The following is an 18,003-nucleotide window of genomic DNA, read 5'->3' as shown; positions in this document are numbered from 1 at the left end:
AACCCTAAAATATTTAGCGTACTACATGTCTGAAACGGAAGACCATCAAATTATCATATTTAGAAGATGAAACCAGCAAATGTTTGTCATGTTTGCTTTAAAAAATTATTAAAACAAATAATTGATGATCGAAGTTGCGGATTTATCTGTCGAGCGACTACACAACGAATTTGCTCCTCTAATTCAAAGCTTGCATGATTTGTTTCATACTTTATATTTAAACCATAGCCTTTAACACAAAATATACAATGAGCACTCCAAACAAAACTCAAAAATACCAAAAATTGATACACATACACTCAGTTGCCTGCTCATTGGGTACACCTAGCTAAATTATATTATATAGTCCAACAGCACCACAAACTGCATCCTCCAAAATGATCATAAAGTTGAATCAACACCTCTCTAAAACAGTTTCCAAAAAACAGAACTTTATGACCCTCGTGAAGGAAGCATTTATTACAGGGATGTTTTAACTGTAACAGTTTTAGCCAGGTGTACCTAATGAACTGCCAACTGAGTGTACTTACATTCATCAACATATCAACACCTATGTATATATATTTCCATCTATACTTCACAGGCACAAACAAAGTTCCTATACAACAATAATGACAAAAAAAAGGAAAATACTGCAGGTTGAAAACATCCTAAAATTCAAAGAGAGAGAAAAAATGAGCCTGTACCCATTTTTATATATGACAATACCTGCATCATTTTAAGAACTAATTTATTTAATATCATTAACAGTCTCTTAAAATACCCAAGGAAGGAACCCAGTAGTTCAAGGAGTACGCAGTACAGGTGGCAGAGACAAAGAGCTGATCTGTAGATGGCTTGGCACAGCACAGCTCGGCTCACACAGCCACACCGAGTACTTCATCCTTCTCCACCAATGTCATGAGTCAGCTGTGTGTAAATCCTCTGTCCTCTCTCCAAAATGTTCCTGTTCCCCTAAGTTCTCCCTCTGTGTGTCATTTGGGCTTCTGAAAAGTGGATTCCAGATGTTGGCCGAACATCATTAATCATGTCATTGTGGTATCATGCTCATCGTTAGATGTATGCAATTTAAAAAATGACAGTGCTTTGTTTTTGGCAGTCTCTCCTGCTTGCTGCTTGACCTTGTCAGTGAATGAAATAGATGCATCCCATTATAGGATTAAATAGCATTGGCTTTATTTGCTGCATAACAGAATTGCATACCAGGCACTGTTTTTCCCCGGCTTTAAGTGTGTCCAGTACCCAAACATTTGTGTATATATAGTAACGGCTAATGTGTGTGTTTGTCCCCTGCTTTTGACCCATCATTCTTTTCTCAAAGGCAGAGGATGACACTGTGGTATAAATATATATATATTTTAGCAAGAGCACAATATCGTTCCGTTATATCTGTGTATTTATATCCTTACTCCCCATCTAATATTTATATTGAGGCCAGTCATTTCTGTGGCTCTAAGTACAATGTTTTCTGCCCGTTTTTCTTTATTATTGTCTTACTTTTTTGACCATTTTTTTCAACATGGTTGGTAACATTTACCAACATTGTTGTGATCTCTTTAGGTTGAACATGTCAGGATTTAGGACTTGGATTTTTTGCCGTTCTACATGGGATTAAGCAACATGTGACACATTTGTATCAGGCCTACTATCTTTCCGGATTATTATTAAAACATGTCAATTTACAGTTGATTCAACACATAGACACATGAGTTTCTCCAGCTTCTTCTGCAGTATATCAGATGCTACTTGATCAGTTTAATGTTGATTATTCATTAGAAAGAGTCGCTGCTTCCTCTTGAATTATCTGCTTTGATGTGAGGGAAGGACTGAGTCTACAGGTGATAATTACCCCAGTAGTGAGTATGCATTGCATTACGTGAATTGGTGTCCTAATTTAGTTAAATTAAGAAAATGGCAGTCTTCCATGCGAAACATCGTCAGTGATGCTGCAGCAGAAAGGCCGAGCTCAGACTGCATCATCTCAAAGCCCCTTTCCTAATCTCATTCCATCCTAAATCCTAAAGCTGCCCTTTCTGAGAGAAACAAACTAGTCCCTCCCTTACAATAAAAAGTCTTTCCTTTTATAATCATCTCATAGTTAGTATATATAGTATATAATAAATCACTAAATTTCCAAGATGGTGTATGTATTTGTGCAAATCATGTCTTTGTAACTCTGTGTCAAATGTTCTTTGCCAAGCAAGTCACAATAAGTGTTCTTCCCATTCATTGCAGGCTTGCAAGGGGATGATGAAGCTATCTTGTCAAAGGGGCCTTGTTGGCAATTTCACACAATGTATGTGCGAATTTCATGCTTTAAATAAAATCCTGCTTTAGAGCTCATTTCACGGAAGATGTGAGTGAGTGCAATGGGGCTTTGATTTAAACGCTGATGCAAAGCAGGAGTGCAGTTTGCTTTGGAATTTGTCAAAGGCCTCCCAGATGTGCATCTTTTGGCCTCCTGCCTAAACTTAACCTGGGTAAAATATTTCTGCTCCGCAGTTTGCCATCTGTGAGTGAATCCGTCTTATCTATGGTTTCAATTGATCTGTGCTGTCCATCTCAGACCATTTTTGGAAATTGGTCTCTTCTGTCCGATTTTGCTTGACTTCAAAGCACAAAGTTGATTGGTTGTGACAGAGTTGTCTGACTACCAAAATACACATTTAGTTTTACCAGTGTCAGCAGGCATTTAGTTGTTGCACTTGTTGCCAGTGGATAAAATGCACTCTCTAAAGTAAAACTCTTTCAGGTTTCTTTTTAAAGCTTGCCTACTGGAGGTGGGGTGGAGGTGGTGCAAGGTGGAGATGCTGGATTACAGGAAATAATATTAAAGCCAAAAAGGGCACAGGCAGACAGCTTTCTTTGTTAATTCATCTGTTTTTATTGGTCAGGATTAGACTGAAATGTTTTGCATTAACCTCCAGGAACTTTAACAATGCTGCTTCAGTGCTGGTCCTGGTTCAGTGCACCTCAGTGCTGAAGGCCATAAACGACTCATGGACAAATATGAAGCCCACATGTGACCAGACTAACAGTAACTATGACTCTGTGGAAGCTAAAGCAGATTATTGTAGTCTGGGCTGGCAACCTAAAGACATCGACTTCATTTCAGGTCACGAGATGTTCAGTCATTTTTTAAGTCATGTTCTTTTTCCTTTTGTAATGCTGAGTGACTTTTTACAAAATCAACTACTGCACTCTATGCTCACTGTATTAGTATCATTGTTAAAGTACCATAACAACACACCTTTCTGACAAATACGGTTTAAGGCCCCAACCATGTCCCTAGTTCAAGTCTGGCTGGGAACCTTTGTTGCATGTTGTTCGTTCTGCATTTCTCTCACCTGATTACCTGTCTTCTCTCTACTGTCAAATCTATAGTAAGGGTATAAGAATGCTCCAAGAATACTTAATATAATAACGTAGAAAATGTATATTCCCCGCTAGGCAAATATATTTCAGCCATTTTAATGTTGTTTATTCAGTCACATAGCATAAAAGAATGTGTTTGATTTGTGCATTGAAGAATTTTGAAAGCATGTCTACTTCAGTTTGAAGATACCTCTGAACAAAGTTTTCTCACAGGAAAAAAATCATTAGTTTTGTGGATAATTCTCATTAATTGTGATGCCCACATCAAACAAATCCTGTGCAAGTAGCTTGTAATTAATTTTCACTGATCGTGTAATCATGGAGAATTATACTAAATTATGTAATGATACACAACGCAACTCATTTCTTCTCTGAAATTGGATTTGGAAGATTGACATTCAATGCCGTCTGAAAACCTCGCCAGCATTGTTTTACACTTTTGAAGGTTTTCTTTAAATCTGGTTACTCTTTGAAGCTCATAATACAACTGTAGCAGAGATTGTGTTATTGAACATCAGGCATCTTCCTAATAGTCAGATGACGAATGTGTGATGTTGAAACTTTTTACAACATGAAATGAGTGTGGATTTAATTTCACTATGCAGAACATATTGCAGTTAAGATTTAATTGTAAAGACAGAGGATAAAATCTTTTACTGACATTAATTCTGGATGTACTGAGTAACTGAAGGATCTTTTGGGATCAGATGATAAGAAATGACTAGTGTTGCATGGTATACCGATACTAGAAAGGTATCGCAATACTCTAACATTAAAAACAGTACTACATTTTATTAGTAGTGATGTTATAAGAATGACAGTGTTTTAATAAGAGCCATATTTCCTGATTTGTGTGGATTTGCGACAGTGAGGCAGTGTGTGTGCGCAGCGCTCTGCTTCCACTCATCATGAAAACGATAAAACAAGAGGCATGGCTGCAAATACAAGTGCTCTTGCCGACTGTCCACAGCTTGTCGACAAAACAGATGTGCAAAGCGAAATATGGCATTATTACGCTTACATAGCAGGCAGTGAGGGCAAGCCCACAGACACCTCAAAGACTGTGTGTAAAAGATGTTTAAAACCTATGCAGAATGAGAAAGCCCTGTAATAACTTGGCAAAACATCTTACAGACAGACATGCTGAACTGTTAGCAAATGTGATAGATAACATAATAACATCATACCCATGCCCTCAAATAAACCAAATGAGGGTGATTTATATTGTGACAAGCAAACTTTTTTCACACTAATTGCAGTTAAGGGCAATTAGAACTATTTAATTTGGCTTTATCTTTTTAGCTAACTTACCAATGTGGCAAACATCAGGCGTTCACAAGTAGGCAGATCAGCAACACCAGTTATGAATGATCAGTATATACTCAATCAGTACTCGTAGTGGTAATTATGGCATGTACATTTTTGTCTGATTATTTCTATGACTAGAAAATGCACTCATCAGAGCGCAGACCTCCGCCAAGGTGTATTGATTCTTATTTAACGCTGTTTAATAAGTGAAATCTGGTTGCAAATATAAAGTTAACAATCAAAGAATCACATAAACTCAAGTATAGCGGACATCAGATTACTGCATACCGTGTAAAAGCTTCAATAACACTATGGCCTTGATGTAATTATTTACAATAATCCAGTTATTAATGTTATAAATGTAGTAAGTCATTGACAAAAACACACCTACATGTAGGAAAAACAAACAAACAATAACACACTTAACAGCAAATAAACAACAATTTTATTGAGCATGAAAATATTAACATGAATGACATTAACTGTAGGTCTGGCACTTTATGGTTATGAAGCTCAAACCCAGGATTATTAGCCTGCACACTACAGCAGTGCACTAAAAAAAAAAAAAGACCACAAATATCTCAATACACAACCTTGGTGGAGGTCTGTGCTCTACTGAGCGCATTTTCTAGTTTTCTATTAGAAAACTAGAAAAAATTAGATTCAAGTCAAATTAGATTTAAAAATGACAATTAATGAGATCAGGGTCTCTCTCTTTCATATTCAGTTGTCTCTTATTCCATTAGTTTTCCTGATTTTTAGGCTTTTGCCGTGGTGTGGTTTCATTTGAGATACAGGATATTTATAAAAGTATCATATTGAAGTCATAATTTTGGTATCGTGACGACACTAGAAATGACGAATAAATAAACTTGGATCTCCTAGAAAAAGTCCACTTTAAAAGCTTTGTTTCCCGCTGCCTGAGGTCAATTCAAGTGTGCTTTGATTCTTCTGACAACTTATGTGTAGCGTTCGTATCAGAAATATTCCTCCACAAATCTAAAAGAAAGCTACCAGTTAACCACTGGCAAATTATGATGCATTATGTATTATTGAAGAGATTATTGTTCCATTTTTAACACAGATCAGGGAGACGTAACCCAAGTTAAATCTGATTTACACATAATTTAAAACCCAGCCTACAGTGCATCATTTTCTACAGTTCTGACAGGACTGGGATAGGATTATGGAATGGGAGAAAATAGTTTCCTTTCAGATCAAGTATTCACTCAGATATTTTTATATGTATACAGATGTGTACGTATAAATGCTTACAGGATATGTGTATGTAGGCATATATACATATATGTATGCGTGTATATGTGTGTATATATATCTATATAGATTATATATAGATAGAGATATCATTATTATTATTACAGTTTGCTATATTTTTAGTTTTTAACCTTAATGTAGCTTTCACAATCTTTAATTTTATTTAATTCGTACCTGCTGTTTTTTGTGAATATTCATCTGTAAGACGCATTGCACTGCCTTATTGGATATCTGTGAAGGAAACAATAAAAATAATTTTTGAAAAAGTGAAAAAAAGAGATTATTGTTTACCGCAGATGGATTATTATGTAACCAGAACAGTTTCCTATTTTACATTTGGATATTTGGGCTGCATGCTTATTGTGCTGTGGTCAGTGATTTCCAGCCAGTGATTGTCAGCCAGAGTTAGCATCACCTTTGCAGATCAGTAGCACAGGAATGCCATCCTCTCCTCACGCTCTGGAGTGAACACACATTGGCTGCAAGAGAGCTGCATCTCCCCTGCATCAATGCTGTTTTCTAAGCCAGCCCAAACATGTCACTCACTGCAATATTTTCTGTGGCCGCCAGCTACGACAGAATGCCGTCTGCAGCTGGGATGCTACCCAGGCCGACAAGCACAAAGCTGTAAACGGCCAAACTACTGCTCCACAAACCATCCTGAATGTCGTAGCCTGAGCCTTTATTATCATCCCCGTGATACCACTGACAAAACTCATTAACTGATGTGGACTGTGATTCTGTTTTCCCGGAAAATTACTGCAGCCTTTAAAAAAAATCATCTTGAGAGAATTTGTTTTCATTTTGGATAAACTGAACAATACAATGTCAGAACATTGTAGATTTAAAATGGAGAATGATGTGTAATACAGGCTTTTCATCCCACTTTAAGTTACACTTGCTGATTTAGTTCCCTCTAAAACCCTGCACATTCCCGGTCCTTCATGGATCGTGGTTGCAGGTGATGCTTTTAGGACATTAAGGATCCCTTCATTATTTGTGGTGCCTCTAGAAATAATTCTAAAAGTATCCAAATCCTCATTAAAAATTCACTTAAGCTGCATTGGGAGGAAAGATAAAAGCCAAACTAGAAATTTGAGAAAACACAGATGAAATTTGATTATTAAAAGCAGAGAAAAAAGATTTAAATTGCTAATTAGTGCCAGTGAGAGAAAAACAAGTCATCTTGTCTCAGGACAGAAATTATTTGAACAAACTTTTTTTTTTTTTTTTTTTATAGTAGACACTCATGTTTTATCTTTCTCTTTCTCACAGTCAATAAGCACAAACCCTGGATTGAGACGACATACCACGGGATTGTAACGGAAAATGATGACAAAGTACTTCTGGACCCCCCTCTAATTGCACTGGACAAGGATGCTCCCCTACGCTATGCAGGTGAGAGAGGAGGCTTAATGCTGCTGCTGTTGTTCTTTTCCTACCTCAGCTTCACTTGACTTGGAAATACTCTCCTCTCCTCTTTCACACTAAATAAAGGAGAAAGCACACTAATTACTCTGTACCAATAAAGCTTTGAGATTGTGTAACTGGATGGATGGAGAAAATCTGTTCATGAATGAATAATGTGAGTTTCATAGACATTTCAAGGTCATTGATATGTACGTTTAAACACATGCTGACTGTTTGCTAATGGGTTATTTATAAGCTGAACCAAGTATTCTTGAAATGGAAAACCAAAAAAAAAAAGACTTAACATGGAATTACAGCCTTAAATCTTTTCTCAGCATAATGCTTTGAGATCAGGAGAACTCTGATTCCTTTCTGTGATATAGGCTATATTTGAGACTATACTGTATGTGCACTTAAATGATTGATGGCTCAGTAGTGAATGAAGAAGTAACTTTTCTACCAGAAGTGCATGAAATGATCATTCAATATAGAGCAGACTTGTGTGAATCGATGGCAATCTGCACATTTTTATGAAAAACCTGTCAAAATGACATACAGAGGGCCTCCGTATCCACCTTTTGATATTCAGATCAAAATACTCTTTCATGTTCTTTTTTTTTTTTTCCTCCCAGTGGAGAGGCACAATTAGTGTGCTTTATGTACCGAGGCAGCATTAGCTCTGGGGCTTTTTAATCACACCAGGATTGACTTTGGCCAGGATTCAAAGCACCACAGCAGTGGAAATGATTTCCCACCATTTCACATCACATGAGTTGTGTGATCTTTTGTCTGCTACTCTGCTCACACTCAGCACTCTCAATCCACTTGATATGACCATTCTCATCTCAGATTACTAATCCTGTTTTAGCAAGTGAGGCTTTAACATCCACGTGCCTCTCAGAGGAGATGCCAAATGTAGTATTCTTCACAAAATTGTGCGAAATGTGATAGTTTACGAGAGCTGATTGGCCTGGCAGCACAAGGTCTTTTAAGGCGGACAACTTCAGCAAGAGGCCCATCATTTCTGGAGGACAGGGAATTTAATAATATTTCCGTTCTCTGCATGATGTTTGTCTCCTTTCACAGTAAATTAGTGTTGAATGCAGAGCTTGGTTCTTCCTCTTCTTTCAGTGGGGGCTCCTTTTTCGATGAGCAGGACTTTTGCAAATGGACTTTGTGTCCCTGTGAACTAGTTCTCAGGAGGCAGAGCAATCAGTCTGGCCTCACGTGGAAGCAGGGGTGACCAGCTCTGACGTGCCAGCCTCCTTCTAGTCTGTCCATCTGTGCCAACAATCCAATAGCCCAATCACAGGCTCTTAAGGTAGATCAGTGTGAATAGAGGAATGTTTAGCATGAACCCGGACCATGTTTTATGCATATCTGTGTGGTGAGTTCAGTCAGGGTGATCGGAGCTGAAATAGTTGAAAACAAACCTCTTGCGAAAATGAAATTGAGCTAAGTGTTCATGGATGACTGTGCTCCAAACCATAAGAGGAACACAAAGCACAAGGTTGTACACACCAGAACTGGGTTATTTGATTGATAGAGGAATAATAGACAAGGTGAGAGAAGAATTTATCCTTGTTCATGCAAAATAGGATTTGGAAATGGGTTTATCACATGCCACTGTATGTACGACATATTGATCTATTAGCCTTTAGATATTCTCAGAATATTATTCACTGTATTTAAATAGTACCAGCAGTTAAATGACCAGTTAGTGAGCCCATTGGAAAGCTAAGCAATTTTAAAGCCCTGGTGTGAGCTGGTCATTAGAGCTGTGGTGAACACAGAGGCCCACAGCTCCCACAGCATGACTGGCCCTGGACAGCAGCCCATAATGTGAAATCCATTTCTAATTGTTTAGTAGGTGAAAACACAATGACTAGGTCCAAACCACTGGAGGCCCTGATAGGGCTTTAAAACAGACAGCCAAGAAAAAAAGGACTTCATTCATCATTTTATTAATGTGCACTCCCAAGATTCCTTCTTCCTATCTTAAAGTATGTCTTTTAAATTATTATCAAACAAATCGAATTAATTAACCCATCAACTAGTTTCCAGAAAACATAAGTGCGATGTTTTGAGGAGCAAGATGAACTTGTTAAAGGACAGACTCTTCAGAATCTTAAAAATCCGCTATTGGCATTAAAGAGTGAAATTTCTCTTTGTTTTGATTGTATATTCCGTGACTTTTCCAGTAGTTGTTTCTTCTAAAAGGATTTGCCGAGCCATTAATAAAACTGCAAAGACTCTGACACAACCATCTTTTCTTACATGTTTTAATCCTTCTTGTCTTTCAACTGGCAGAAGACGTTTTGCTTGTGAAAGGTTCTGTAAGCTTATAGCGAGAGTATGTTTCCTTCCTGTCCTCCCTGTGTTTTCTCTGAGAATCTAACTCTTCTTTTAACTGATCTGGATTTATCTTCTCTCCCTTCCTTGTAGAGAGTTTTGAGGTGACCCTCACTGAAGAAGGTGATCTTGGGCTCTTTATTCTGCCTTGTGCTTAGTTGTTACTATTAACCCACTAACGCAAAAACAGCATCCACACTTTTACACAGAAACTCCCGCCATGTTCTGTAATCTCCCCATTTGGTTTTCTCGACTTTACGTTTTTCTCACCCTGAATATTTTGGAGTTCCAACAGCTGGATGAAAAGTGTGATGTGGGGCTGACTGTACTTAGAAATATCTGTGCATGAGACATCCATTGCAGTTTGCAGACCCTAACAGTTTTTCAGCTGTCACCAGGAAACAGAAAGAGTTCTCAGTCACTTAGCTTCCATTTTGTCCTATCCATTCCATTCAGTTAAAGACTATGGTAGGAAAAGCCAAATTTAAGATAATTTAATAAAAAAAAAAGGTAAAATCTAAAAGGACCCATAAGATGATTGCATAACCTCTTAACACTCCTGGCAATTGGAGCAGAAATTGACAATGGAATTGGTATTTAGAGAGTATGAACATTCTGAAACTGTGATCATCTTAAAGGCACCAACCATGTTCATTGTACCTCTCTGTGACCTATCGGATCTATACAGGTACAGTGACTCCTGTGGATTTTTCCAAAATTTAAATCTTCAATTGAAAGCTGCTGAGATTGTTAACTAATGCAAACTCTCTCTGCTGCAAAGTTTCTGTTGTTGCATCTTTGCCTCAGTGGATCTCTTGAGTTAATTCTTCGCCACTAATCTCTACCATTAGCATGGCTGCAGTTGTCATTTGATGTGGATGTCAAGCAAGTTGATATTTCTAACCCCAGTTCTCATCCAGTACTTTTTGTTTGAATACTGTTATTGTACTGGTTTAGTTCTCTATGATTTCATAATTTTATTTGGATTCATTTTGCAGTAGTTTTGGGTGAGAGGCAAAATTACACAGGAAGACTTTCTTTAACTATGAAAAAAAATATTATATTGGAGGTGTTGTCTGAGATTTTTTTTTTTTTCTTTCAGAGACTTTTTGGGGTTTTGATGGCTGAATTGGTGCTGGATCCCGTTATAACAATGCTGTCAATTGTAAAGAATTTTAATCTAATTTTTTTTCTTTTATTTATGTTAATTTTTTTTCTTTCATAAGATAGGTTGTAATTCATTACAGAGATAAATGATCTTCACTTCAAATACTGTTCTCTGTGTACTTACTATTTGGTTTCGGTTTCGTGACTTTGATTTATAATATCTTAAGTACTCCTGTGAAATGCCTGTCCACATCTTTTCGGTTTGTGCCTGCATGACTGGATGCAATGTTTTCAAGTGGCTTTGAAAAGACACTCTGTCTACTGATACTAAATGTCCCACACCCTCTCCCAACCCCCTCGCCCCCTCCTCCCAAACTACTCACCCATATGACAGTGCTTTTGGGCTTCCTCCACAGACACCACCCACCCCAATCTTCAACTCCCTGGCTCCCAAAAAACGTGGCTGATCTTTTCTTTTCTTTTTAATTTGCGTGAATTTTATGTTGGTTTTTTTTTGTTGTTGTTGTTTGTTTGGTTTTTTTTGCTTCAACATAATTGTTCAATTGAACAATACAATTTCACACCTATCATCAGTTATTCTGAGCAAGCTCTTTATTGACTCTTGACGTGTTCAGGTGAAATTTGCGGCTTCAGGATCCACGGGCAGAATGTCCCATTTGAGGCAGTGGTCCTGGACAAGTCCACTGGCGAGGGTGTCGTCCGAGCCAAGGACAAGCTTGACTGTGAGCTGCAGAAGGAGCACACCTTCACCATCCAAGCCTACGACTGTGGAGAGGGTCCTGATGGCGCCAACATGAAGAAATCCCACAAGTGAGTCGACCTCTGCCAGTTCCTAAGTACTGGTACCCAATCTGAACCCTTAGTTTTCCTCTGTCTTAACCAAATTCTTTTTAGTTTGACTTTAGTTAAAACAATCAGGGCAGTCAGTTCTGTTCAAAAAGTCTTTATATATTCACTTCACAACAAATTACAATGGAATAAATATTGATTGTTCATTAAACAAAGAATAATTAAGGGCACGTTCACACCTAACTTGTTTGGTGGGATTCATATGAAATCTGGTACATTTGCCCAATTGGTTTGTGATGTGAAAGCAAAGAGCAACCACAGGACTGTGAATGTAGATATGTGATGTGATTTTTTTTTTAACCATGAATTCAAAAACTTAATTTCCATTAAATCGTTGTGCTGTGACATCAGTGATGTCAGAGAGGTCCATGTAATTATCCGAAATCAGTTGGTAACTATGGTAACATGAATGAAAGGAGCTAGTTTTGTTTATTATCCTGAAAATATTCTTGGAAATTCTCTTTGTCTGACAGTTTCAACAGACACAACAAGACAGCAACAGCAACAATACAACAGCAATAAAGACAGACATCAGACAGTGTAGAGCTCCATAAACATATCCATAGCAACCACACAGTAACTATTCACCATAATTATACTCCACGAGACTCTTCTTTTTCATCCTGTTTCCACATGTCTGTCATTACTTATGACATATGTGCAGTTGCTCATAATCAGTAAATTCATTTTGCACACTTTGTGACCACCAGAGAAGATAAATAAACACATAAGCACAAAAACAGCATGACTTGCTAACAGTAATCAGAATTAGATTTTTCCACATGGGCCCATGAACCACTGATGATGAGTCACCAAAACGGCCAAATTGATAATTTTCCTGTTAGTCCATACGACTTCCTTACTGTTCTGCTATTGTTTGTGACGAGTCGTTGTGAACATGAAATGGACCAACTAGACCAAACTAGAGGTTTGAAAGCCACAGTTCTTATCCTTTAAACAGGGATCATCAAAATAATGGTCCTGTTCATACATTTTTTTTCACTGTGTGACAGTAGAATATTTTTCTTTGTTTAAAATATGTTTATTGACAGTGCCCAAACTTGAATTTTATCAGGGCCACTGTCCACATCCAAGTCAACGACATCAATGAGTATTCACCCGTGTTCAAGGAGAAGTCCTACAAAGCCACCGTTATCGAGGGAAAAAAATATGACAGCATCTTGAAGGTGGAGGCAGTCGACGCCGACTGCTCGTTCCAGTTTAGCCAAATCTGCAACTATGAGATCGTCACCCCTGATGTGCCCTTCACCATTGACAAAGATGGTAAGAACCTTCATATAGCAACCTTGGAAAAAGATGCAGTGCATGCCTAAGAACCATGATTTTTATTGACACACATTGCATTGATCTGTGTAAACACTGTGCCACAAAACTGTCACTGAAAATTCACAGCAGGTTGTTAGCTTGCAAGACGATGACAGTCTCCTTGAAATGTCACCCAGGTTGGTCAGTCATTCCTGTCCGGCTGTAGAATTATTTATCTTTGTGTCTTGTAACACAAAATTAAGATCCAGTGAAAAAAAGACATCAAATATCCAGGCTGAGCTGATATGATGCTGGCTCTGAAAAAAAAAGGACATAAGAACGGGTGATAATGTGCGGAGAACAGTCAGTGTGAGGATACATAATGTTGGTGACAGTATTCAACTGTGACAGATAATGTCTGTGTGTGAGGTGGAAATAAAAGAAACCGGAGAAGGCATCTGATCTCAGTGAAGCAAATTTCATAACTTTCCTTTAAAAACAATATCAGATTCTGTATACACATTAGCTTGGTAATGAAGTCTCAGTATAGCACCTCAACGAAAAAGATGTAAGTCAAAATATTACGATGTGGCTTAAGAGATGTCAATAAGTATATTGTGCATTTAGTTCAGCTCGACAGCGAATCACTTTTGGGCTTTTTGTGTGAAGATTTCTATTTGGCAGTAAATGTATTATATATTATGTTTTGTTGTGCTGCTTCTCAGCTGAAAAGGTTTTTATACCTGATTTCTGACTCAATTTTATTTCACTAAAGTTCCTAGCACAGCTGCAGCTTTGAAATTAAACAAAGCATGGCCCAGTTACTTATACTCTCTTGTTCCTACTTCGCTCAGGCTTCATCAAGAACACAGAGAAACTGAGCTACGGCAAAGAGCGCATGTATAAGCTGACTGTGACTGCCTACGACTGTGGAAAGAACCGTGCCTCCGAGGATGTGCTTGTCAAGATCAGCGTCAAACCCACCTGCAAACCCAGTTGGCAAGGTATCAGAGTGCTCACCTCTACTCGCTGTAGCTCTGCAACCATCTCTGGTTAGGTGTGTCTCTGTGTTGTACAAAAGCTATCCACCGATGCAGAGTCCACACGGGCTGTTGTCAAAAAGGTTATATAACTCCTTTAAGCCATAAGACCTTCTCTCATGTTTGAAAGAACTGAAGTACTTCTTAATGAGTAACTACTATTGACAACCCCCTGTATTGACTGCTCATCTGTTGTCTATGCTGTGCTGAAGGACATCTTTTCATTCCTTTCCCCTGTATCTTCCTCTTGCAGGGTTCAATAAGAGGATTGAATATGAGCCTGGCACAGGCAGCCTGGCCCTTTTCCCCAGCATGCACTTGGAGACCTGTGATGAGCCAATCACCTCCATCCGAGCCAGTATTGAACTGGAAACCAACCATATTGGGAAGGGCTGTGACCGTGACACTTACTCTGAGAAGTCGCTGCACAAGCTGTGCGGTAAGTAACTGCCCCTCTTGAAATGGTTTTTGTCAGTTGATGGAAGTCTAAATGCCCGATATAATTGCTTTTGTCTTCTTTGATCGTTTTTTTAAGGAGCCAGCTCCGGCACCGTGGAGCTCCTTCCTGCACCCAGCAGCTCCTCCAACTGGACAGTAGGGCTGCCCACCGATAATGGGCATGACAGTGACCAGGTGTTTGAGTTCAATGGTACCCAGGCCATCAAGGTCCCTGATGGCATGGTGAGCACCAGCATGAAGGAGCCCTTCACCATCTCTGTATGGATGAGACATGGCCCTGGGGCCCATGAGAAAGAGACCATCCTCTGCAACTCTGACAAGACAGGTAACACACCCCGAAAAGAGTAAAGCTGTTTGTAATCAAGATTTTAGCTGCAACTGGACTATGTCAAAGCTCAACTTTGACTTTTAGTTTGATTCTTGTATTTAAGTGAGTTTGAGTTTAATTTAGTTTACTAGTAGTCAACTAAAAACACATGAAAATGCGTTGATTACCAAGTCTTCTAATACAAAGGCTATTGCTACATGAGAACTACATTATGTTAAAGTTCTATTAAGTCATGTTTCTGATGCTGATAAAAGGGTTGTCTACATCAGTAATAGTTGTAAATACAGCTAAATGAAAGGCTTTTGCAGTTCAGAAACAAATGTTTGTTGTGTTTTTAGATTTAAAGTCAAACTGTGAGCATCTTTGTGAATATACCTTTTAGTCACACAGTCAAAAAATACTGAAAAAATACTTAAAACGTGTATCATACAAGTATTGTATAGTACCAGACATGCACTCAATTATCTGAAAACTTCAGCAACCAGTATTAAATTAAAATATCTGTTGTCAACTGAAGGAGTAAAAACCTGCATTTAACATCAATGTGCATACTCATTATTGCTGCACATATGGTGTCTGTAAATATGCTATCTGTATATCTAATTTAAAAAAACAAAACAAAAACAGTATTACTTCAGGGATCTGAAGGCTGATGACACATTTCACACACACTTCTTTTTATATTTTCTTTATCACCTCTGCTCAGTGCCTGTTGACCTTTCCTTTTTTGACACTAGTTGTAAATTTTGCATCTGGTCACAAGCTCCTTGATCTTATTGACCGTAAAGTTGGTGCCATGGCCAGTGGGGGGGTGGGGGGCAGTTCATCAGCTTTTGTCCAACTGCTTATATAAGAAGGATTACATCAGAACAGCTGCACCCCGGACAGGAAGCTCCCATACCCATGATTTCAGAACCATTCATGACCTCCGTTCAACACAGCGTGTGCTTCACAGAAACGTGAATGTGTGACATTCTGTTTGTTTCTTCCACATTATAGTCTTTACTTCTTATTGCTGAAAATACATTGTAAACACTAAAACATTGAAGCATTGACATTTCATTTTGAAGCATCAATGGGACCACAACATGGGTGAAAAAAATCATGTTCACTATCAAATTAATCTGTTAGTTATTTTTTGATAAATTGATTGTTCACTGAAATGCACATCATAACTCACCAGGTTGTCTGAAAATGTCGTACTTAGTCTGACGAGCCTCTTGAATAACCCAAACTATTTCTGTTATAAAAAAAGCAAGCAGACAGATCTTTCAAATATTTTTGAAGCTGGGTCCAGAATGAAAACTATTAATTAATTTTTCAAAATGAAAATTGAATTGACCTCCTGTTCGTGAAGTAATCGATTAAACATCACATACTAGACTCCAGTTAATTTTGCTTTAGCAGTGTGTTTGTTTCACCCAGTGCACGGATGTTAATATAGACCCGATTGTCCCTTAGTATGGATAATACATTGTAATTTTCCCAAATTATAATCAGACCTGAGTCCAGAATACTTTTCTTACTTTTTTTAAGAAACAGTTTTTGAGGTTTGTTAAAGGATGATAACTTCACAGCCCATTTAAATTATCTAGACCTATAACCTGGGTATCTCTAATTATAGCCCATTATATCATATGACAATTTATCTTAGAAATTTTTGCAATAGGCTAAGCCTGTTGATACATATTGAGAAAAGCACTGTAAATGTTTGAATCTTTTCAAGGATTTGTGGTTGGCACAGAGATTTAATTTGCAGATGAATCCTGGCTTTTTGAATTCTGTTGTTTTTTGATGGTTTCCTCCAAGAAAATAAACTATGGTTGAATTTCCAGATTAGAGAACAATACATATGGTAAGAGGAGTTGGTTGGGGAACTGATTACAAAAAGCATCTTCTCTGCCTCTGTGAGAACCTATTAAGGCATGCTGTAAGTAACAAGCACAATAATTATACTACCATAGGTCAAACAAGATTTAAGAACTTTCCTTCTATTATCTAACTGTGGCGTAGTTGCTTTTTTGCTTCTTATGGCCTCCAAAAATGCAGCAGTTGAATTCTAAAAATTCAAATAAATGTATTTTCAGTCTTGTTTTGGGGCACATGATTAAAAAGTATCACCACCTGTCCCCCAAATATTTTTAAAGTTTCAGGACCTGATCTCCTCTCTCATATTCCTCTTTGCAGAGATGAACAGACACCACTACTCACTCTACGTCCACAACTGCAGACTGATCCTCCTCCTCCGTCAGGATCCATCAGAGGCTGAGAACTACAAACCAGCAGAGTTTCACTGGAAACTTGACCAGGTCAGCCGCTTCTACTACCAAACTTTGTGCAAGTTAAGACAATCATAATCTGTGACAGCATGTTATTTAACTAAGAGTAGTTAGGGTAGTTAGATTGTACTGTAACTTCACAGTCTGGATTTCAGCGTTTCATTGCCTCTGTTGTGTTTTCCTCAGGTGTGTGACAAAGAGTGGCATCACTATGTGCTGAATGTGGAGTTCCCCACCATGTCTTTGTTTGTGGATGGGACTACCTTTGAGCCCTTCCTGGTTACAGAGGACTACCCACTGCATGCCACCAAGATTGAAACACAGCTCACTATTGGTGCCTGCTGGCAAGGTAAACCCTTAAAGAAATTTTTTGAAAGGATGCTGCAAAATCAAAAAAGTCATTATTCTCTTGTTTGACAAAACATTAATTTAAGAATAAGTCAGAAGCACAGACACATGGTCAAGAAAAGTGAATCCCTGTTACATATGTCTTATATTCTGCATCTGTAACATTTTGCTATTTTTGACAGTTAATTTGTAAGAAGATACTGTATTGCTGCCTGGTGATCTGTTATTCCTTTTGATGAGAGCTTGTGTAAAATATAACATGTCTGTTATTTTATTGTCAGACCACACAGTATTAACTCTCTCTTAAATTCTCAAATGCACCATGTCCTTGTATGTAGCATCTGAATCTCTCCTGCAGATCCTCAATCTTCCTCCCTGTCTCTCCCTGCTCTCTTGTTTCTGTCATTTACAGACAACTCAGGACATGACAATGACACTGAGACAGTCTCTGAGCCCACCTCAGGTTGCTCAAGTCTTTCCCTTACCTCAGATATGTCCATGTGTCCACAATGTCCCACGCTAACTGCATCCTCATACCATTTCGACTAGAATGATTCTTATACATTCTAGATAAAGAAAGATTTAT

The 18,003-nt window shown here is 38.1% G+C and overlaps 1 protein-coding gene across 4 annotated transcripts in view; it reads left to right on the top strand.

Annotated features, from left to right (window-relative positions):
* clstn1 (calsyntenin 1) overlaps positions 1-18,003 on the top strand; it is a 37,803-nt gene that overhangs the window by 8,563 nt on the left and 11,237 nt on the right. The window contains exons 2-11 of one of the 4 annotated variants that reach the window (XM_040152432.1): positions 7,234-7,356; positions 9,814-9,843; positions 11,463-11,658; positions 12,773-12,981; positions 13,818-13,967; positions 14,257-14,442; positions 14,539-14,787; positions 16,978-17,099; positions 17,256-17,418; positions 17,830-17,880. In XM_040152432.1, coding sequence (XP_040008366.1) covers positions 7,234-7,356; positions 9,814-9,843; positions 11,463-11,658; positions 12,773-12,981; positions 13,818-13,967; positions 14,257-14,442; positions 14,539-14,787; positions 16,978-17,099; positions 17,256-17,418; positions 17,830-17,880 — 1,479 coding nt within the window. The remainder of the gene's footprint in view (positions 1-7,233; positions 7,357-9,813; positions 9,844-11,462; positions 11,659-12,772; positions 12,982-13,817; positions 13,968-14,256; positions 14,443-14,538; positions 14,788-16,977; positions 17,100-17,255; positions 17,419-17,829; positions 17,881-18,003) is intronic. The other 3 variants (XM_040152433.1, XM_040152435.1, XM_040152436.1) reach the window with 3 other exon arrangements.

This window comes from Xiphias gladius, chromosome 18, assembly GCF_016859285.1.
Source record: "Xiphias gladius isolate SHS-SW01 ecotype Sanya breed wild chromosome 18, ASM1685928v1, whole genome shotgun sequence".
Classification (NCBI taxonomy): domain Eukaryota; kingdom Metazoa; phylum Chordata; class Actinopteri; order Istiophoriformes; family Xiphiidae; genus Xiphias; species Xiphias gladius.
Note: the sequence above shows the minus strand (reverse complement) of the source record. Positions and strands in the feature narration are given on the sequence as shown.